The 22,189-nt window shown below is 45.8% G+C and overlaps 1 protein-coding gene and 1 pseudogene across 7 annotated transcripts in view; one reads left to right on the forward strand and one right to left on the reverse strand.

Annotated features, from left to right (window-relative positions):
• Positions 1 to 3,493: 3,493 nt before the first annotated feature.
• Positions 3,494 to 22,189, reverse strand: part of AREL1 (apoptosis resistant E3 ubiquitin protein ligase 1) — a 45,304-nt gene continuing 26,608 nt past the window's right edge. For all 7 annotated transcript variants that reach the window (XM_069595170.1, XM_069595173.1, XM_069595175.1 and 4 more), the window contains 15 exons: positions 18,763 to 18,932; positions 18,416 to 18,596; positions 17,962 to 18,209; positions 16,397 to 16,474; positions 15,193 to 15,334; positions 14,939 to 15,060; positions 13,880 to 13,955; positions 13,227 to 13,336; positions 12,464 to 12,643; positions 12,165 to 12,290; positions 10,383 to 10,512; positions 10,236 to 10,294; positions 7,236 to 7,325; positions 6,205 to 6,380; positions 3,494 to 6,094 (listed from right to left, as the gene is read on the reverse strand). In XM_069595170.1, the coding sequence (XP_069451271.1) occupies positions 5,992 to 6,094; positions 6,205 to 6,380; positions 7,236 to 7,325; positions 10,236 to 10,294; positions 10,383 to 10,512; positions 12,165 to 12,290; positions 12,464 to 12,643; positions 13,227 to 13,336; positions 13,880 to 13,955; positions 14,939 to 15,060; positions 15,193 to 15,334; positions 16,397 to 16,474; positions 17,962 to 18,209; positions 18,416 to 18,596; positions 18,763 to 18,932 (1,991 nt within the window). In that variant the 3' untranslated portion in view covers positions 3,494 to 5,991. The remainder of the gene's footprint in view (positions 6,095 to 6,204; positions 6,381 to 7,235; positions 7,326 to 10,235; positions 10,295 to 10,382; positions 10,513 to 12,164; positions 12,291 to 12,463; positions 12,644 to 13,226; positions 13,337 to 13,879; positions 13,956 to 14,938; positions 15,061 to 15,192; positions 15,335 to 16,396; positions 16,475 to 17,961; positions 18,210 to 18,415; positions 18,597 to 18,762; positions 18,933 to 22,189) is intronic.
• Positions 19,811 to 20,812, forward strand: LOC138444026 (transcriptional adapter 2-beta pseudogene; annotated as a pseudogene).

Here is a 22,189-nt window from a genome sequence, read left to right on the forward strand (position 1 = left end):
TCATTCCAATCCCAAAGAAAGGCAATGCCAAAGAATGCTCAAACTACCGCACAATTGCACTCATCTCACATGCTAGCAAAGAAATGCTCAAAACTCCAGGCTTCAACAGTACATGAACCGTGAACTTCCAGATGTTCAAGCTGGATTTAGAAAAGGCAGAGGAACCAGAGATCAAATTGCCAACATCTGCTGGATCATCGAAAAAGCAAGAGAATACCAGAAAAACATCTACTTCTGCTTTACTGACTATGCCAAAGCCTTTGACTGTGTGGATCACAACAAGCTGTGGAAAATTCTTCATGAGATGGGAATACCAGACCATCTGACCTGACTCCTGAGAAATCTGTATGCAGGTCAAGAAGCAACAGTTAGAACTGGGCATGGAACAACAGACTGGTTCCGAATCGGGAAAGAAATACATCAAGGCTGTATATTGTCACCCTGTTTATTTAACTTATATGCAGAATACATCATTGGAGAAGGTAATGGCACCCCATTCCAGTACTCTTGCCTGGAAAATCCCATGGACGGAGGAGCCTGGTAGGCTGCAGTCCATGGGGTCGCTAAGGGTCGGACACGACTGACCAACCGACTTCACTTTCACTTTTCACTTTCATGCATTGGAGAAGGAAATGGCAACCCACTCCAGTGTTCTTGCCTGGAGAATCCCAGGGACGGGGGAGCCTAGTGGGCTGCCGTCTATGGGGTCGCACAGTCGGACATGACTGAGGTGACGTAGCAGTAGCAGCAGTAGCAGCAGAATACATCATGAGAAATGCTGGACTGGATGAAGCACAAGCTGGATTAAAATTGCTGGGAGACACATCAATAATCTCAGATATGCAGATGACACCACTCTTATGGCAGAAAGTGAAGAACTAAAGAACCTCTTGATGAAAGTAAAAGAGAGTAATAAAGTTGTCTTAAATCTCAGCATTCAGAAAACTAAGATCATGGTATCTGATCCCATCACTTCACAGCAAGTAGATGGGGAAACAATGGAAACAGTGACAGACTTGATTTTGGGGGCTCCAAAGTCACTGCAGATGGTGACTGCAGCCATGAAATTTAAAGACACTTGTTCCTTGGAAGAAAAGTTATGACCAACCTAGACAGCATATTAGAAAGCAGAGACATTACTTTGCCAACAAAGATCCGTCTAGTCAAAGCTATGGTTTTTCCAGTTGTCATGTATGGATGTGAGAGTTGGACTACAAAGAAAGCTGAGTGCTGAAGAGTTGATGCATCATATCTGGAAATTTGGATGGTCAGATGGAATGAAAATGGGTCTTTTCCAATACTTTGGCCACCTGATGTGAAGAACTGTCTCATTTGAAAAGACCTGATGCTGGGAAAGATTGAAGGCAGGAGAAGGGGACAACAGAGTATGAGAAGGTTGGATGGCATCATCGACTCAATGGACATAAGTTTGAGTAAACTCTCGGAGTTGGTGACGGACAGGGAAGCCTGGCATGCTGCAGTCCGTAGGGTCCGCAAAGTCGGACACAACTGAGTGACTGAACTGTACTGATAGTCTTTGAGTATGACTGATTCATCAGATTCAGCATCAGGAATCTGAACTAGATTCTCATGGGGCAATGATGGTTTCAGATGACTTTTAAAATGAAGTGTGGAGAAATTTACCTTGGTTAGCATCTTGCCTGGAGAATCCCAGGGATGGCGGAGCCTGGTGAGCTGCCATTATGGGGTCGCACAGAGTCAGACACGACTGAAGCGACTTAGCAGCAGCAGCAGCAGCATCTTATCAAGAGACCACATGGACTCATTTCCCACCCTCCTCTCCACTGTGATTTTTGGGACAGGCTCATTGAAAAGGGAATTGGTGAAAAAAGTATCCTAAAGTCAGGACAACAGTTACCTCCAGAAAGGTGAGGTAATTGCTCTGCAGTACTGTAATGCACTTTCTTTCTTTCTTTCCTGGATGAAGGTTGCATATGCACTTCCCTTATAATTATTTGTTAAAGTGTATATGCTGCATGCCTTTTTGGTATTTATGTTCACCTCCAAATAAAAGAAGAATTATTAATTTTTAAATGAAAGTATATTACAGGATACCTGGAGCTGGTCTGTTATGCTTGAGGGTCTAAGTGAAATCAAAGCAGAGGTAAGGAGCCCTCTGGTCAAGCCACCTGCTGGAGAACCTCCACTGTTTAAGAGAATTGTGGCTGGGTAGAGGTCTCAGAGCTTGAGCTCCTGTGGCTCAGAGGTAACACTGCATGAGAAGCTGAAGGCAGCATTTTATTGTGTTAATTCAAGAACAATTCTACCAGCCTCTTGAGCCTTATGAATAATTTCACGAAGGGATGAAATCACTCAGTGATGAATGTTCATAGTGACCCAGTCAAAGCCACAAAAGCAGCAAGTATAAAAGATTTAAGACTGTCAAATAACCTGAAAGTGTAAAGCTAGAGGGAGAGAATTTTGTTTTGTGTGTTTAAGACATCTCATACCACTCAGGAGAGCTTGATGAGGTGGGAGTGGATTGAATGTACTCTAAAGGAGTAATTTTCAAGTTAAGATTCCAATTTGCTGAGTTTGGGAGGTGGGGGCAGAAAGGGAAAAAAATCTGTATTTTTAAAAACAATTACAGGGGAATTCCCTAGCAGTCCAGTGGTTAAGCCTTGGTGCTTTCACTGCTGGGTCTTGGGTTCAATCCCTGCCTGAGTAACTGAGATCCTGCACGGTATGCAGTGTGGCCAAAAAGACAAAACAAGCAAAACACGACAAAAGCACATCAAAACACAATTACAAAGGGGAATCTGTTTTGATTTTCCAGAATGGGAACCAATGTCAAGGACATGTTCACTTCCACAAGAAAGCCAGGGTCCCTAACACTTCTACAAGGCCTGTATCCAAGGTCTGGTTTTCTCTGCCAAGCTTATCTATGGTTGGAAAAAGAATTCATTCCACCTGCTACCCCAAAATTTTTGAGGAGCAGGTTTTATGGGTTCTTTCCCCATACTCAAAGCACTTGTGGGAGTCAAGGGTTGAGAGGATTTTGAGAAATACATGTGCAATATGCAAATAAGACCACCCACCAAAGTGTTCTTCCCTCTGGATGGCAAGTAACTTATTTTCTTGTACTATTTTTTTTTAATTTCCAAATTTTCTACCCTGAGTTTCTTATGTAGTAAAACAATAACGAATTAACATTTAAAAGACTGATGAGAACAGACATCCTGTTTTTGCCAAACTGGTTTCTCCCTCTGGAGCTGAGTACAAGCACTTGTCCCAGCTGTTAGCTCTCTGTGCAAGGAGGCACCAAGGCCTTGCGTGGCACCACGGACAGCAATCAGGGAAGGGTGAGAAGGCAAGCAGGTCTGGACCAGGCCAGGGCTCTGGGAGTCCAGTCTACCCCAAGTTGACTGCTTCTGAAGGGTTACTGGGGAAATGCAAAAACATTTCTACATTTTTCTTTCCCTTCCCCACCTCCAATTTAAGCCCTGAATCATCACATAAAGCAGTCACTTGCTTCTTAGTCCTTTTAAACATTCATTTATTCACTGTACAAAATATTTACACTACTGCGCAACTGTGTGGCCCTTTGGTCTGGCCTGACATTTGCAGCAGGGCTTGGTCTCTGCTGGAGTTCTAGAAACACACCGACACTTTCCTTGGTGTTCACTTGGTGCCTGGTCTCCTTCATTAGCCAGGAGGTTAGCTGGCCGCCCAAGTACCTGGGCCACAAGGGCATAAATAAAAGAACTGAGCAAAATAAGAAACGTGAATAGGAAACACTTCCAGTAACAGGCACTCTTTCTTCTCTCCGACATGGTGTACCTCTCCCCACACCGGCTAATTCCAAAGCAGGATTAGAACAGAAGGTCAAAGGAAAGGGCAAAAGAGCAAAGATACTTTTGAATAGTTAGGAGACAGAGAGAGCGAGCACTGGAAGAATACAAAACCACAACAGTACCAAGGGGTTTTGTGAAACAAAGACCCTGGGGCTAAGGACCACCGAAGGCTGCAGCTGCGGTGCCATGGTACCCAGGATGCCCTGAAAAGTGCTATGACTAGAGCTGAGAAAGGACAGATGGAGCCAAGAAAATCAACTCACACTCCAGCATCAGTATCTGGAGGGGCGGGGGGCGGGGGGGGGGAGGGGACGGGGGGACACAGGATTTAGAAGAGGAACAACGGCCAAAGACAGCAGAGCCAGCCCACGTGCCCCCAGCTGGAATCCCTCTCTGGGCCCAAAGGGCAGCACTGTGCTTCCCAGGGGGATGATGACACTTGCCTGTACGTATCCCACGGGGCAGCACCTTGTCCTGGTCCCTGAGGAGAGCAGTGACCATGTGGCGTGGAGGACCCTGGGGTACAGAGGGCCCCAATGCTGGACCCTGGACCCCAAGGGTGAATGAGGTCAGCACCCATGCCAAGGACAAATGACAACTGTGAAGGAGTGAGGTCAGGCAGGAACTGTAGCAGCTCAGGAAGGCTTGTTCCTCATGATCCCTGGGAACAGGAGGGCTCAGACGTGCTTCAAGCAGGCCAAGGCATGGCCTCAAGTCTTGCCTCATCTCTGGACTCTTTGTACTTGCTGGTTTTGGCAATAAAGATGGCTTGTTAATATTCTCAGAGTCGAAAGCCCCATTGGGAATGGTCGCTTGCAGCAAAGCCTTCTTAGAAACAGAAACTTCGGAAATCGAGAATCTGAGTCTCGAAAATGTCTTCATTCAAATCGTTAATGGAAAAGGTTGTCGCCATCTTCCAAGAAATAGCTGTAGGCTCTCTTCAGTCACGCCACAGTGAACCTACTTGTCTTCCTCCCTCCTGAGGTGCCCTTGCTGGTAACTGAGGGAGTGACAGGAAGTCACTGGGACAGCAAGGCATTTCTCGTCTGACACAGCTCCTCGATGTGTGTCCCTTGTGTCCTGACCCTAAGGACCTCTGAGAAGCAATTACTGATCCCTTCTCCCTTGCCTTAGTGCTGCCAGGGAACACCAGGCAGAGAGAACCAGGAATCAGTGGCATGCTATCAAACTGTCCTAATTTCTTGCTCCAAAATTTTCTTCAGCGGAAACCTAAAGAATGCCCAGCTCTTAGCAGACAGCACAAGTTGGAGGTAAGGAGCCAGGGCCAGCCACACTCAGTGTAAAGAACAAACTCAGGACAAGCATCAGTAGTCTTCAAGCCAGTCACATGCCAAGAAATGCCCCACAACACTAAAGGAGAATCGCCTTCAGCACTGGAGGCCACAGCCTGGCTAAGCTTTCACATTCTTAGGTCTGTCTCACAGGTTTATTATACTCAAAAAAAAAAAAAAAAAAAAACCAGCTTACTAGGGAGTTCTTCTTTATGAATGATACGATCATTTCCAGAAATGCTTGCACAGAAAAGCTCCTTTTCCAGTTCTGACGCCACAGGAAAAAAGGACCCATTGGTGCTATCAGTAACCACGCGAGCTAGTCCCGTGCCTGAACCGGCCATTGTGCAGACAGACAAAACTCAAGGCTGTCTGTCGCTGTGGGCCACCTCGGGTGTGTGCCCCTCCTGGCTAGCAGACGTAGGCACCTGTCCCCGAGAAGGACTCACAGACCCCAGGTCAAGGGGACACGGAGGGAACCCCTGCGGAGCGTCGGCAGAGGTGGCTGGGAAAGGCGAGGACCCCAGCGCTCCCAGAAAGGCCGAGCCTCCATGTCGCCTCCCCTCAGCGGCTGGGGCAGCTCCCGCCACTGAGCTCCTCTGACAACCGAGGGCGAGCGCAGCAGGCCCCCACCCTCCTCTGCGACCGAGCGAGCTGTTCAGGGTAGGGGGCTGCCAAAGGGGGCCGTGGCGGGGAAGGCGGGAAGGGAGGGGGCGAGAGAAGGACTAGGCTGGGGGGTGACCGACTCCTCCACACGCTGGGGGGCGGCACGCGGCAGCTTCTGGCTGATGGTTCTGTGTCAGGGTCAGCAGTCGTGTCTGTGGCGCTTGCCGCCTGGAGGTTCCGGGAAGCCACGGGAGCCGAGCAGATGGCAGGGAGAGCGGTCAGAACATGCCGAAGCCCTCGCAGCCCTCGCTGATGGCCAGCTGCAGCATCCTGTGCACCTCTTCGTAGGAGTCATACGTAGGGAGGCACAGCTGGTTGAAACTGCAAGGCCGAAGGGAGGGAAGTGATTAACTCATACGAGCAGACCATGCCAGCGAGGGCTGCAAAGATAACCCTCTGTGACAGCCTGCGCCGGGCCGTCGGATACCCACCACGTGTGTGCAGTTGGGAGCGTGCTGTGGGTCGGGGCCGCGATAATCTGGAAGGAGGGACAGAGGGCAGCAAAGCCTCCAGGTGGCAGCTGAGAGGAGCCTGTGGTGAACTGCAGTAGCCGAGCCAACTCTTCCTGCGTCAGACTGGAAACCACAGTCCAAAACCACCTCATGACCTGTGGGGAGAGCACGAGGCTGGGGTCACACCCAGGTGTCACTGTGGATCTGACCCCTGGGGGAAGGAACGGGATGCTCTGAAGTGGGAGGAGGGGGCCCCGGTAACTTGCACGCAGCTAGAATCAACAACCTCTCTAAAAGGGAGTGATGCAGACACAGCCAGGCGGGCAGTCCCTGACTGCTTGGTTCTCTCTCTCCGGCTTTTCAACGTTATTGCCTCTGTGGACACAGCATGCTAAGTCGCTTCAGTTGTGTCCAACTCTGTGCGACCCCATAGACGGCAGCCCACCAGGCTCCCGTCCCTGGGATTCTCCAGGCAAGAACACTGGAGTGGGTTGCCATTTCCTTCTCCAATGCATGAAAGTGAAAAGTGAAAGTGAAGTCGCTCAGTCGTGTCCGACTCTTAGCGACTCCACTGACTGCAACCTACCAGGCTCCTCTGTCCATGGGATTTTCCAGACAAGAGTACTAGAGTGGGTTGCCATTGTCTTCTCCGCTTATATATCTATTTGTATATAAAAATAAATATATATTTAAGTACACACTGCTGCTGCTAAGTCGCTTCAGTCGTGTCCGACTCTGTGCGACCCCATAGACGGCAGCCCACCAGGCTCCGCCATCCCTGGGATTCTCCAGGCAAGAACACTGGAGTGGGTTGCCATTTCCTTCTCCAGTGGACGCAGCATGAATAGCCCTTAAGGACGAGGGTTCCCATCTGTCTGGATGACCATCTGCCTTTCCCCACCATGTATCGCTTTTGCCAGTTGACCTGTCTGCTTCTCAGCTTTTTCCCTCTGAAACTTTTTCTGTATAATATGGTACAAATTCAACTGAAAGAATTTTGGCTCACTTACCTTTTCTCTGAAATGCCACGAGCCACCAATGACCACTGCGTGGGCTTTGAAGTCAGACACACTGATGTCCCCAGTCCCACACATCAGCAGCTGGAGAAGACAGTCAGGTGTTTACTGGGACAGTCAGAGAGGTGAAGTCCCATCATAAGGTCAAAATATGTTAATATGCAAAGTGTGGAATACAGAAACATCAATAAAAAGATGTATGGTGAGGTCCTAATCCAAGAATACTACTTTAGGAATATCAATTATAATAGGTCAATGGTTCCTAACCAGTGCAGTAAAACTCACAGAGCTTTAATATATATAGAGAGATAGATAGATGCCTGTGGCCTTACCCCAGACCTAGTGAATCAGAATCTCTAGGGACAGGTTACAAGCTTTTGTACTTTGAAAAAGTTTCCCAGGTGTTTCTGATAGGCACCCCTCATTAAGAATTGCTGCTACATATATTATTTTGATGAAACAAAGGACAAAAAGGGAACCAAGTGTTTACTGACTGCTCTGGATGTGGCCTGGGAATACCAGGGGGGAAAGCAGGCCCTTCCCCTTTGATGAAGACCCCAGCCCCATTTACTAATTTGTTAGGTGGCCTTTCCTTTCCCCCAAATCCACCCTTTCTTTTATGGACTGAACTTTTACTACTGTGCCTTCAGCTCCACCTCTACTTGATCAGATAAATGAAAAAGAATGCCAAAAAATGAGAACATTAATGACATCAGAGCCCTAAACATCTTGTTGATGTCCTAATTTGGTTCAGGATCCAGCAAGTTACTTAGCAGACTGTGAGTACTCATCCAATAGCTGTAAAGGCAGTCCTAATCAAGAGACAAGAGAAGCCCAAATGAAGCCTGAGAAGCTTGGTTCCTTCAAAAAGAACTTGCTAACGAGTAACTAACAGCAGGACGGGGAGCAATCCTGAAAGGCTGCGCCTTCCTCCTACGCACTTTACCAACTGTTAACAAACGTTTTGCTTCAGGATAAAATCCACCAGTGGCTGTTTCTCAGCCCGGAAAATGCTGGCACTAGGTGACAGGTCTGCCGGAAACTTCGGGTCTGCGTTATTTGGATTTTATACCTAAAGGTACAAAATGTGCTGAAAATTATGTAAGACGTTGATTCTTGTTCTCAAAGCCAGTTCAGTTAATAAGTTAATAAGGTGCAAGAGTCCCTGAAACTCCTGTTTCGTTTTTTTGGGGGGAGGGGGAGGGGGCATACCTCATGGCATGTGGGATCTTAGATCCCCAACCAGGGATCAAATCCATGCCGCCTGCCTTGGGAGCACAGAGTTGTAACCACTAGACCACCAAGGAAGTCCCCTGTCTCCCCATTTTTAAAGAACTTCCTCACTGCAGCAAACAGTTTACAGAAACTTTAATAAAGGCTATGGGACTGGTTCCAAATAGGAAAAGGAGTATTTCAAGGCTGTATATTGTCACCATGCTTATTTAACTTACATGCAGAGTACATCATGAGAAACGCTGGGCTGGAAGAAGCACAAGCTGGAATCAAGATTGCCAGGAGAAATATCAATAACCTCAGATATGCAGATGACACCACCCTTAGGGCAGAAAGTGAAGAGGAACTAAAAAGCCTCTTGATGAAAGTGAAAGTGGAGAGTGAAAAGGTTGCCTTAAAGCTCAACATTCAGAAAACAAAGATCATGGCATCTGGTCCCATCACTTCATGGGAAATAGATGGGGAAACAGTGTCAGACTTTATTTTGGGGGGCTACAAAATCACTGCAGATGGTGACTGCAGCCATTAAATTAAAAGACGCTTACTCAAAAAAAAAAAAAAAAGAAAAATGAAAAATAAATAAAAGACGCTTACTCCTTGGAAGGAAAGTTATGACCAACCTAGATAGCATATTCAAAAGCAGAGACACTACTTTGCCAACAAAGGTGCGTCTAGTCAAGGCTATGGTTTTTCCTGCGGTCATGTATGGATGTAAGAGTTGGACTGTGAAGAAGGCTGAGCGCCGAAGAATTGATGCTTTTGAACTGTGGTGTTGGAGAAGACTCTTGAGAGTCCCTTGGACTGCAAGGAGATCCAACCAGTCCATTGTGAAGGAGATCAGCCCTGGGATTTCTTTGGAAGGAATGATGCTAAAGCTGAAACTCCAGTACTTTGGCCACCTCATGTGAAGAGTTGACTCGTTGGAAAAGACTCTGATGCTGGGAGGGATTGGGGGCAGGAGGAGGGGACAACAGAGGATGGACTTGATGGACGTGAGTCTGAGTGAACTCTGGGAGTTGGTGGTGGACAGGGAGGCCTGGCGTGCTGTGATTCATGGGGTCTCAAAGAGTCGGACACGACTGAGTGAATGAACTGAACTGAATTGAACTGATGGGACGTTAAAGCTAATAACTTGCATTATATGTATCATGTGTGAGCAGCAGGTAAAAACAAACTGGTTTTACTTTTTGCCTATACTCAAAGTTCATGGAACTTCAAGTCTGCTCATTATAGCAAGGTATTTACCATCTTACAGTGCATTCCAGTTGTCACAGGATCTAAGGGAAGAATATATTAACTCTGTAGTGTTGCCACCAAAGCTATGACAGGCCTCACATCCTTTGGACTGTCTTCACTAGAATGTGGCTCCATGACCCCTCAGTTCCTCAAAAGCACAGGCCATATACGAGGTACTTGATATAAATAGTCTCTGAACAAATAAATGCTTCTAACGCCTTAAATCAACTTAAAAGGTCATAGGATTTAAAAAGACTGTACAAGATACCAACATTCTTTACTACTCAACCAGTATCAATAATATTTGATGAGCAAATAGTCATTATTACTATTCATCAATAGTTATTCCACATTTATTTTTAAAAGCTGGAGAAAGGGTCCATGCATGGAAGAGTAACAAAAGTGAAACCAACTCTCACAGGGCTTTCCTACCGCATCTCATAACAGAAGGTGTAGGAAGCTGGTTCCTGTGGGCATAACAAAATAGCAAGCCAGGGACAGGGAGTTCCAATTGTAAGCACTTACCTCAAGCTCATTCTCATCAAAAATAGCCAAGAGGTTTTCAGGGACTAACTCATTCAGGCCTGAAACAAAATACCCAAGTTAAAGCTATATCCACACCATGTGATACAAGTATTTACACCTCAAAGCCAAGAGTCAACAGAATCCCACCTTTTAGGAAATGTTCCACCTCCTCTTTCACTTGGCTGGCCAGTCGATACTGGGCCAGCAAATTTAAATAGAAGATTTTATTTGCGTTGGTGACGGGGGTTTGAGCTCCACCTGTCATAAGTTCTACAACCTGAAAGAAGCAAAAGACAGGAAAAGCGTGTGGATGGGAGTTTAAAAGACAACAGCTACCCGCATGTCCCACAAGCAGCAAGTTACTGAACTGCATTTAGGTTCTCAACACACTCGGTTTTACTCAGGAACTAAACTTCAGGGTTCCTACCACTATTGCTATATTCTACTCACTACTGTTTCTGAAGCGGGTGTCTCAGGGAGTCTTCTCTGACCTGGTCAAATAGTGGCTATGCAACAGGAAGATATGTATGTTTCCTTGTTAGCAACATTTTAACATTCCTCTGATCCAAAATTAAACCATTACTGACTCTTCTCTTAAACCCCTGAGACAAATGAGACTCTATAAAGCCAGATAAACAGTAAAGAAGCATAATCTCAGAAATTCCAAGACATGCACAGATGTTCCCCTACATTCTTCTATTTCTAACGTGAGGCAATAGAAAAAGCCATGGCTTGATACTTGGAGACTAACTTGCTATGGGGTTTCAGTCACTTAGCTATTTGGACTCCCGGTTTTTCTATCTGTGAAGAAAAGGCTGAACTGTATGATTTTCAAACAGAACTGGCACCCTCCTCCAATAAGCAACTCCTAAGGGAGCTTTGAGGAAGCCCTGAAACACAGTTTAAAGCCACCCTTGAAAACCTATGCACAACGAGCAAGATTGTCTTCACAGGTGAATGAAGGCCTCCATTTAGTTACAAGATCAGATTTTAAGGTCCTGACCATGGCATGGGAGGGACAGAACTTTGGTCCAGAGCAAAGATTCTCAATGGATCTAAACATGTAAGACTTTTTCTATTGGGCACAGTCTGGTTATTTTTATTTTACACGTGTAAGCACTTCTAACTATTAGCCTAAGTAGTAAATGACTAAGATTTAATATTCATATCAAATCCAATTAAAATCAGTACTCCCCTAGGCCCGCAGACCCTAATTCAGTCTTCTATTGACTTGAGATGCCTTGCAGTGCTGGGTCAAGAAAACGGGCTCCACCCACACAGGTGTGAAGGCCAGCAGCTAAGACCCTCACAGGGCTCACAGGGGTATCTGATTATCAGTTCAGTGCTACCAGCGATCACAAACTTTTAGTCATTGCTATTTTGCTTTCAATTATTTATAACTGCAACTTCAGGTTTGTCATGATCATTTGATATTATTTAACCCCAGAATGCAAACAAAATCACGTGTTCATCAGAAATACTTTTGGCCGTTTTCTAATAAAAACCTTAAAAATAAACAGGCACAGTGTTAAAATGGGAGTCAACTACCTCCCTGCCCCTAATGTTGAGACAGACACTGTCATCCCTTCCAAAACTGCCTGTGCAGTGACACTTCACTATCACTTCGTTCTTTTCCTACTGGAAAGGAGGGACTAGGGGGAAGGATGGTGTATGTGTCTCTGGCTCCATTTAAACAGGCCAAGGCCATTCAATGCGGGATACACTGCCCCAAAGCTACGCTGTCCAACACAGCTCACTAGTCATAGGTAGTTAATTTAGAAATCCAGGTATTTGGTCATACCAGACACATTTTGGGCATTCAAAAGTACAAACAGAGAACACGTCCATCATTGCGAAAGCTCCACTAGACAGCCCTGATACAGAGGAGGCTGATAAATGGGACCCACAGGCTTCAGTTCTCTGTCTCACCTTATCCAATTGACCTGATTTATTATATTTCTCTTCTGCAAAGACCAGCTCCATCTCACTCATGTCATTGTTGAGGATGAAACAAACTTTAGATTTGTAGAATTCTGGGTCATCTGTTTCAAAGTACTGAGGAGACAGAAAGACACAACACAGCATGACCACTCGCACCCAGAAATAAAATTTATAACTGCTTGGAACCACTTACCCCTTCAAACCTCAAAAATAATAAACAGAGGGTGGAGAGATTCCACAGTTAATGGCCAGGGGATTTAGCAGAAAATACAAACCCAAGACCTTACCTTGTAATGCATACGTAGTCCTATGATTTGGGCCAAGAAAGAACGGGTGAAGCGAGCTCGGACCAACTGCTTGTAGGCTCCTCCTAGAGAGGACTCATAGAGACACTTGCCCACCAGGCGCCCTGCAAACTCATACATCTTTAGGCGCAGATGAGTGGGGCGATTAGGGTTAGGGTGCACCTGTCAAAGAGAGAGATTAAAAGGTCCTGGGTCGTTTTTCTTCAAGCCTAGTTCTGGAAAGATTCTCCTTCCACAACTCTATTCCAAAGGAGCAAGAATTTCAGTGTTAGGATCAAGGAGCCCATCCAAATGGCATTGTTTGGTAGCCACCACTGAGTAATTCAAAGTGACTGGAGCATAAAGGACAAAGATCGACTTACAATAAACTGAAGAATCGTCTATTGATTTTGTGGTCCCTGGCTACAAACAAAAGTCAATTGGTGGATGATACAATGCCTCTTCCCTAAACCAGAACCTCTTTCAGCCAGAGTCTACTTCCCTACTCCCCTAGTCAAAGACCTCGTACAGAGTTCAATTGCTTCAGGGATGTTCTGAAAAAAGTGGCTTAATTATTAAAATACTAAGGAGTAGAACAGCCACTGCACTATAATGCTTTTATTCATCTGTCTGCATTTTCTCTTAGAGATGAAATAAGGAAGGCAACGAGGAGGGAGGTAATCTGATTAGTTCAAATTCTTACTAGTCTCTCCATCATAACACAATCCACATTTTGCTCCCACCCCCGGGAAAGTCACAGACTCACTAATGCTTGGTTGGTGTCACTGAATCGGGTGAAGAGCTGATTGGTGGTGTCAAACAGTGCTTTGCAGATTAACTCAAACCATTCCCGACGAGGCCCTCCCCAGTCCAGAGCTGGAAAGTATAATAAAAATAAAAAGTAATGCTGGCTTATCACCTTTTATCATCTTTGTTCATTTAATCATCATTTTATACTCTCTGATCCCTCTTCCCTCCATTCCACCACCTTGGTGTTCCATATTCCAATCCACCTTAACTGTGGACATTGTTTTTTTTAAATCCCACCTCATTCTATAGGATTAAAGGTATTCTGATCACTAAGCTGATGCACTCTAGCATGGGAACACAGATCAGAGATCCCAGGAACTGCTGCTTCTCTTGGTACTACAAAGGTTACTCTGCCCTCCTGCTTCAAACTCATAAGAGCTCACCCTCCAAATCCTTGTCCGTCTGTGCTCTACAAGCTCAACCAAGCCATCTAGCCAGTAAACACCACCCTTTTGGACTTGACTCATTACTTCTTTTTCCCAGGGCTGGAGCAGGGGTGGCAAGCATGCGTAGGAGGGTTGTTTTCAGTTTCTGTGGATGTACTATAAGGAGATAGGGAGGAGTGGGAAGGAGAGTTAAAAAAGATGAGTGGGAAATTTCAAAACTGACCTTCTTCATCCTGAAAAACCACTTCAAAGTTCTTGCTCCAATCTGAGATGGAAAAATTCCGAGTGGCTTTCAGAGACTGAAAAGCAGTAAAAGAAAGAAATTGTCAGAACACTGGCCAGCACCTCTGGGTGTTAAAGACAAAAACACGAGAACATTACCCCTGTCCATTTAACAGTCACAAGTTTTTGGAGGCAATATATTACTCAAAAATAAGCTTTAATAATACCATCTTAAATTTAAAATGCACATATCTCCAGAAGAAATTTAAGATAAAAAAAGTCAAATTCATATTTATACCATTGCCTGGCTGGAAAGTTGAAACATTATTTTTTAACAGTCCTCATTTTATTGATGAGAAAACTCTTAAAAGAAATAAAAATGGTTCAAATCAGTAAGCTGTCAGCAAGAGAACCAAGGAGTCTTGGTTTTCAGTCAAGTACAGTCTACCCACTAGACATCTTAATCCACAAGGCTAGGTTCAGACAGGGAGCCATGCCACAAGGAGAAAGTGCCTGAGAAAAGGGGTTTCCAGTCACACCTGCCAGAGCCAAACATCACAAACACTTTCTGGACAGGGACCAAAGCCTTCTCATTGTCAAGGAATGTGAGAACTATGCCAGTGTCTGTGTAGTGGAGACAGAAACACATCAGGTGTTCCTTTTCCATCAGACCAGAGTGACAACAAAAATCATTTCCTTTTAATCTCGTAAGAGCTCTTCTTAATCCTGGGATTCAATAACAGGAACTTTCTTCTATAACAACAACTTAATACCTGCCTTCCATAGGAAGTCCATGAGATTGTTCAGGAACTAGTCAAGAACAGATTTTACAGCCAATGTGTCAACTAGTCTCTCCCCTCAATTAACATACCTCCAACAAATCTGCCCCAAATTCAGTATAGCCAAACACAAAGAACAGCGCTTAACATGTTTAAAGAAGACACAGATGTATGTTTCATAAAAACAATAACCTGTAGGATAGAACTAAATAGCACAGAGGTTTCTAGCTGGAAAATTTTGATAACTGTTCAACTGCTAATATGAAAGAAACTTTACTCACCGATTCCAACAAGGCATGTCTGCTGACCTTCAGGGTGACTTTAGAATGTGGTCTTTTCATATGTACCTGCCGAAGCTCTCGATGGAAAAAGTTCACCTTGTCCTGAAAGGTCTCGGAGCCCCCTAAGGAGCAGTAGGATCCATCATGGTTACAGCCTCTTTACAAGTCCCCTGTGCAGGCCACCCCTACACCCTCAGGCACTCAGGGTATCTGGGGTCGCTGCCTTCCCCATCAGATTCCCTGTCCAACCTCACCTATGTTCTTATGGAGCGAGCGGATAAACGTGGCTGCTAAGATGTTCCTTTCCTTACAGCTGAGTTCCACAGGAGGCTGAATGCCGTCATCTACCACAAGGGTGAGCAGCTTATGGACAGGGTCAGGGCCAAGGTATGAAAACTAACAAAAGGGAAAAAAAAGAAAGAGTTACTCTATGAAGCCCTCAAATCCACCAAAAACCCTTCACATCCTTACCCTTCTGCACCAACCAACAAAAAACAAGTTAAGCCTAGTTTCTCCAAGTAAGTAACTACCAGGAGTACATTTCCTTGCTTTTCACTTCAGGTGGGGGGTGCAACTCAGTGGTAGAGCGCATGCATTTCATGTATGAGGCCTGGGTTTCATCCTCAGAACCATTTTGAGGCTTTGTCCTCTACCACTGTGTCAGTGGTAAAAAAACCCGCCCACCAAGGCAAGAGACACAAAAGACGTGGGCTGGATCCCTGGCCTGGGATGATCCCCTGGAGAAGGAAATGGCAATCCACTCCAGTATTCTTGCCTGGAAAAGTTCATGGACAGAGGAACCTGATGGGCTAGAGTCCATGGAGTCACAAAGAATCAGACATGACTGAGTGACTGAGCATGCTCTATGATTCAGATTTTATGTTAAACTGAGTCATAGAGACCACCTGTAAGGGTCACAGGTAAGGTCAGTAAGGGTCACAGGTAATACTACAGACTTTCAAACATAAAATATAAGAAGTGTGAAAGTTGTAAGGATATGTAAAACAGCAAATGAATACCTGAATAGGTTGGGCAAACTGGCTGGAGGAAAATGATTTGCCAGTAGATTTCAAAAGCTCAGAAAAGTTAAAAAAAATTTTTTTTTTTTTTTTTTAAATAGATGAGACTACTGGTGCTGAAACAGTTAGTTTGGGCACATTAGGAAGCCAAGTTCAGGTCAGAGCTCTAATACCCTCTCCATTAGCTTAGTCTTAGGGGCAAGACAGAATTGTTGAAGTATTTTGACTTCTACTAACTATTGTTTCTGTAAGCATGTGTCTTCCTATAACTATAGCCTTCACGAGGAGGTAGCATCTGCTTCTTTATTTGGCAATGAATCCTGTGTGCACAATGAGAATTTCCAGAAACACCAAAAACCCTTCTGGGAAAAAAATAAAAGGTTGAGACGTTGGAGGCGGAAGCCTGTTCTACATGAACCGGATGTAAGGTTCAACTTACTTTGGTTCCAGGGCATACCCGGAAGGTGTAAAGGCGCCAGGGAATGATCTTCAGGTAGAATTCCTTCACTGAGAATTGCTGGAGGACCAACATACAAAAAATGAAATGAATGATTAAGAGGTTCTGTTTGGGTATTGTATTTCAAATACCTGTCCCCATCTGTATTTTCCATGATAGCCCTTTTCCTCTCTAAACAAGGAGAATAATTTAGTCAGGACTGAAATCAAATAGAAAACATCAATTCTACCTTAAAACAGGCAAATTTAAAATATTGTTGTCACACTGCAATTTCACAAAGATGTCTCATAACCTTAATACTCAGGTCTTACTACCATTTCCAAATATCTGAGATCAGGTTTTCACTTTACAAGTAGAGAACATTTCACAATCAACATTTCATTTCACTACAAACAATCAGACTCTCCTCCTGCTTAGCCAGATACTTCTCAGAGAGACTTCTTCCAAATTAGTGGGGAACACCAGTGGCCCCTGCCCACTGCTTTATCCCTATCAGAATGCCACTAAGGATGTGCTGGGGATGATGGTGTGGGGGGCTGGGAGGAGTCGCATACAGAAGAGTTCACAAAACCCTATATGTAACAATAAAAAGAAGTCTCTTGCCATTTACAAAAAAAAAAAAGAAAAGAAAAGACAATGCAATAACTTTTTAATCTAAAAAGACCCCTCTGTTTTCTGAACAAACAGTAGGTCAGGTTTTTTTCTTGACTTTTTAAAAAAATTCTTCATTAAAGAACATTTCAAACACATACTAAAGAAAACACCACACTGAATTATCACCAGCTTCAATAATAATCAATTCATAGCCAATCTCACTTCATCTCTACCTTACCATTTCCCTCATCGCCATTCTCCAGGACAAATGAAGGCTGGATGTTTAAATGATGAATGGTACACAGTGAAGTGTTCTGAAGTAGAACAGAATTAGAACTCAGTTTTTGCTATGAGATTAAAGGAATGTAATGGGATGGTTCGAGTCTCGTTTTTCTGAGGTCTGTATAAACAAGCAAAATACAAACACTAAAAAAGAAACTCCCTAACACAAAGCGTCTCTCAGCTCAGGGGCCTTGGGAAGTTCACCTCCCTTGTCTCTGCCAAAATTTCTCTATTCTAGCCCTGTACCCCAATGATGACATCTCTTGTGATTTCAAAAATCAAAGCATGAAAGATCAAATTGTTCCCAAATGGCACAAAGGGCCAACAGTAATTTTACACTAGTGAGAAATTATTAATGGTTAAAAGTAGCTTTCTTTAAAACTCTAGAGCCATCCCTTGAAAAATCTTCCCAGGAGCGATCAAACAGCAGAACGCCCCAGATGCTTCAAAGTACCAAGGCACAGACTCTCTGGACAGAGGTATAATCCAGTCCAAACCAGAAAGAGGCAGCAGAAGAGCTGTTACAGCCTTCTGCTCAATGGGAAGCCGTCTCAGTATCCCTGAACCCCTACAAGGTGATGACCGCACCCTGATTCTCAGACCACTGTTGGGTGGGTTTTGTTACCAAATATGAGCAGGCTCAGGCAGGGGACAAGAGTGGGAGTGCGAACCTTGGGTGACACGTAGCAGTACACCTTCTTCGGTTTCTTCACCTTCTCAGGGGTGTGACACTCAGAGGGTGAGTCTTCATCTTCTTCCTCCAGAGCTGTGGAGGGCCGGCGCTGGGCAGAGCTCATGTGCATGGGTGGGAGGTGCCACGGCGTGCTGGTGCAGTTGGCAGCATTATACAGATAAGCTTCAAAGTAAATGCTTACTCCTGAGGTGGACACGTTGCGTTCAACGATATTCCTCTCGTTCTCTGAAGTACAACAAGGAATAAGGTTTAAAGTGCAAGACAGGAGAAGAAACTGCCCATCACCAGACCTTCAGTCCACAGGTCTCTAAACCAAGTTTTGGTCCAAATACCAAATATTTGGGGTGGGGGGCTTGGTCAGATGACTGTGGATGTGCAAAGGACAAGTGGCTTAGGAAGAGGACTAATTCACAGCTCTCCTCTCAACTCACCACTTAGGACAATGATGTCAAATTCACCATTGTTGATTGGCTGGTTTTGGTATGAGATGCAGGCATGGAAGCAGCCTCGAGAATGCAGGGTGAGCCGCAGGAATACCTGGCAGGTCTGCCGGTTGGACGTCACTGACTTCTCAAATGAGACACCAGTACTCTCCTCTTCCGGAGGACCAAGCTACAGGAGGAAAACGAAGCCATCACCAACCACACATAATTTTCCTGCTTGCACAGAAATTTACAAAGAACTTTCCTACCTTGAGCTAATCTAAGTCTCAGAAGGCTGGCACAATGGCCAGGGAGAAGGAGACTGACTTAAGTGACCTAGATGGGAGCCTGCTCACCTCATGAATGGACAGGCTGTAGTTGTGCTCATCTCTCAAGGACATGGAATTGTTGGTAGGGTTGTCATACTCATCTCGGGGCACTATTTGAAGAGTGTGCGGCTGCCCACAGGTCAACACCAGGGTAGAAAAATGGCACACAATTTTGGTCTTGGAAGGAACCACCATTCCTGGAATAAAGACAAGGGAAGTTAACATCAGAGAGGTGATTTTCAGGACACAGAGATCTACTCAGTCAGTGAGTCCTAGAAAGCTGGGTGCCCGCCCAATTCCTAGGTATAAATAATACCATTATGAGCCAGAGAGAAAAGAAAGAAAACAGAGAGATTAACTCAAATGAACTTTTGGGAACTCATTTTTACAAATTCCTAACCACTGCAAGCACTAACCACAATGACAGAATAAATTGGAGGAAATAGAAGTGAGAGTTACAGATATAGTGCCTAGAATCCCACTGGGAACCTACAAGTGAAACTGGCCTTAAAAATAAGTGAATAACTGTAAGACAAACAAATTCGAAATATTTAGGGGCAAATCTAACAAAACCCGTGGAAAACTTGTATATTGAAAACTACAAAATGCTGATTAAAGAAATAAGTTCAGAGGCATACCATGTTTATGAATTCAGAGACTCAACATAGTAAAGATGCCAATTCTCCCCAAATGATATGAGGTTTAACACCGTTCTTTGTTTCTAGGTTTAACACAGTTCAGTTCACTTGCTCAGTTGTGTCCGACTCTTTGCGACCCCATGAACTGCAGTAGCCAGGCCTCCCTGTCTATCACCAACTCCCAGAGTTAACCCAAACTCATGTCCATCGAGTCGGTGATGCCATCCAGCCATCTCATCCTCTGTGGTCCCCTTCTCCTCCTGCCCCCAATCCCTCCCAGCATCGCAGTCTTTTCCAATGAGTCAATCCTTCGCATGAGGTTTAACACAGTTCTTATCAAAATCTCAAAGATTTTTTGATAAATTTAGACAGTATTATTCTAAAATTTATATGGGGGGTGGCTGTGGCGGTTTTGCTGGAGCACTGGGCGGCAGAAGATGGTGGAGCTCGGCAAGAAGTACTGCGTGTACCGCCTGGCCAAGGACGTGGCAGCTCAGGTCGGTGCTTCCTGGAACCCCTAGAAAGTGATGGAGCATTAAGTAAGCATGTACATCCACGGAAACCTGGGGAAGGCTTGCATGCCCAACCGGGTGACCGACCACACCTGCCCCAGTGGGGGCCCCTCTCTCTCAGCCTCATCACCCCCTTGCCACCCCTAGACATCTCGGTGGCCGAGAAGCAGCAGCTGGGCTACATGCTGCCGCGGGACAACTAAGAGATCGAGTACAACCAGGACGCCGAGGCTCATCAGTGGGCTCTCGGTCAACTAAGACGAGGACACCATGGAGATCAAGCTGAAATGCGCGCACACGGACATGTACCTGCACAAGCTCCGCAAGCGGAAGTGGCGCAAAAACATTGCGCACGACTACAACCTGGTGCCCGCCTTCCCGGGCAAGGACTAGGAGAAGGAGCGGGTGTCGCAGCGCAAGGTCACCAAGGAGGAGAAGGAGCTGCGGCCGCTCTACCAGTTCATGTCATGCAAGGAGTTCAACGACTTGTTAGAGAACATGCACAAGGAGAAGATGCTGCATGACAAGATCCGCGAGCCATAGCGCTACCAGCGCAACGGCATCATCAAGATAGAGGGCTCGGCCAAGTACCACGTGGCCTGGCACAAGCACGAGAAACACGAGGCGGTGGCGGCGGCAGGAGGCGCCAAGCGCAGCAAGGAGGATGGCTGGAACGGCGAGTTCATGGCCATCGAGCACCTGCCAGGCTTCGAGCACCTGTTGGACCACAAGAAGGTGCTGTGCAGCATGCTGAACCTGAGCCCCACACACTACATGACCGTGAAGGCCATCATCAAGGACCACCTGCAGAAGCGCCAGGGCATTCCCTCCAAGAGCCGCCTGCCCAGCTACCTGGACAAAGTCCTCAAGAAGAGGATCCTGAACTTCCTCACTGAGAGCGGGTGGATACCCATGGATGCCTTCTGAAGCCCGCCACCCGGAACACGGAACACAGACAGACGGATGGACAGCGAAGAGGGGAAAAAAAAGCTTTCTGAGCCAAAACGTAATGGGGTGGGTAGGAGGAGGAGAGGACACACTTTTCCGGCCCCCCAACTCCCACATTGTTGCACTTTTTTAAACAAATCCAGTTCTTTTTTTAGGGTATCAATTCTTTTTAAGGTCCTATTAATAAATGGATAAACAGTGGAAACAGTGTCAGACTTTATTTTTTGGTGCTCCAAAATCACTGTAGATGGTGACTGTAGCTATGAAATTAAAAGACACTTACTCCTTGGAAGGAAAGTTATGACCAACCTCGATAGCATATTCAAAAGCAGAGACATTACTTTGCCAACAAAGGTCCGTCTAGTCAAGGCCATGGTTTTTCCAGTGGTCATGTATGGATGTGAGAGTTGGACTGTGAAGAAAGCTGAGCGCTGAAGAATTGATGCTTTTGAACTGTGGTGTTGGAGAAGACTCTTGAGAGTCCCTTGGACCGCAAGGAGATCCAACTAGTCCATTCTGAAGGAGATCAGCCCTGGAATTTCTTTGGAAGGAATGATGCTAAAGCTGAAATTCCAGTAGTTTGGCCACCTCATGTGAAGAGTTGACTCATTGGAAAAGACTCTGATGCTGGGAGGGATTGGTGGCAGGAGGAGAAGGGGATGACAGAGGATGAGATGGCTGGATGGCATCACCGACTCAATGGACGTGAGTTTGAGTGAACTCCAGGAGTTGGTGATGGACAGGGAGGCCTGGCGTGCTGCAAATTCATGGGGTCGCAAAGAGTTGGACACGACTGGGCAACTGAACTGTAAGAACCAATAGCAACAGTTGGATCAAGGGGAAGACAAAACACATATATATTGTAACTGAATCCCTAAATGTAGTACTTTAAGATGACGATTTGCCTTTGAGTGTTCAGTTGGGAACATATGATGATGAGATTGGGAAATCTCCTTTTTGTTTCTTCCCAGTGGTACAGGACTGTAAGATGGGCAGAGAGGAGCCCTTCCCTGCCGGCTGCTGGCTCACCTTCACGACCTGAGCTCTGCCACGGCTGCCCTCAGTGTCAGGCAGGTGGCACTTTAGGCGGAGGGTGCTGGGCTAGGCAGAAGAGGCTGGGGAAGGGTGGGACAGGTATCCATAGGGACTTGCAGGGAGGAATCTGGTGAACAGTTTGGCCAAATTGAGCTTCCCCACGACGGCTGGCAGTGGCACTTGGAGCCCGTAGCCCACCCAGTCCGGCACTGGGAGCTCACTGCGGCTCCTAGGGCAGGGAGGGGGGATGCGAGGCAGACTGGCAGACTGCAGACTGGCAGAATGTGGAGCCTCCCCCCCTGGGGCTGCTTCTTGGAGGGC

The sequence above is a fragment of the Ovis canadensis genome, chromosome 7, assembly GCF_042477335.2.
Source record: "Ovis canadensis isolate MfBH-ARS-UI-01 breed Bighorn chromosome 7, ARS-UI_OviCan_v2, whole genome shotgun sequence".
In the NCBI taxonomy this organism is placed as follows: Eukaryota; Metazoa; Chordata; class Mammalia; order Artiodactyla; family Bovidae; genus Ovis; species Ovis canadensis.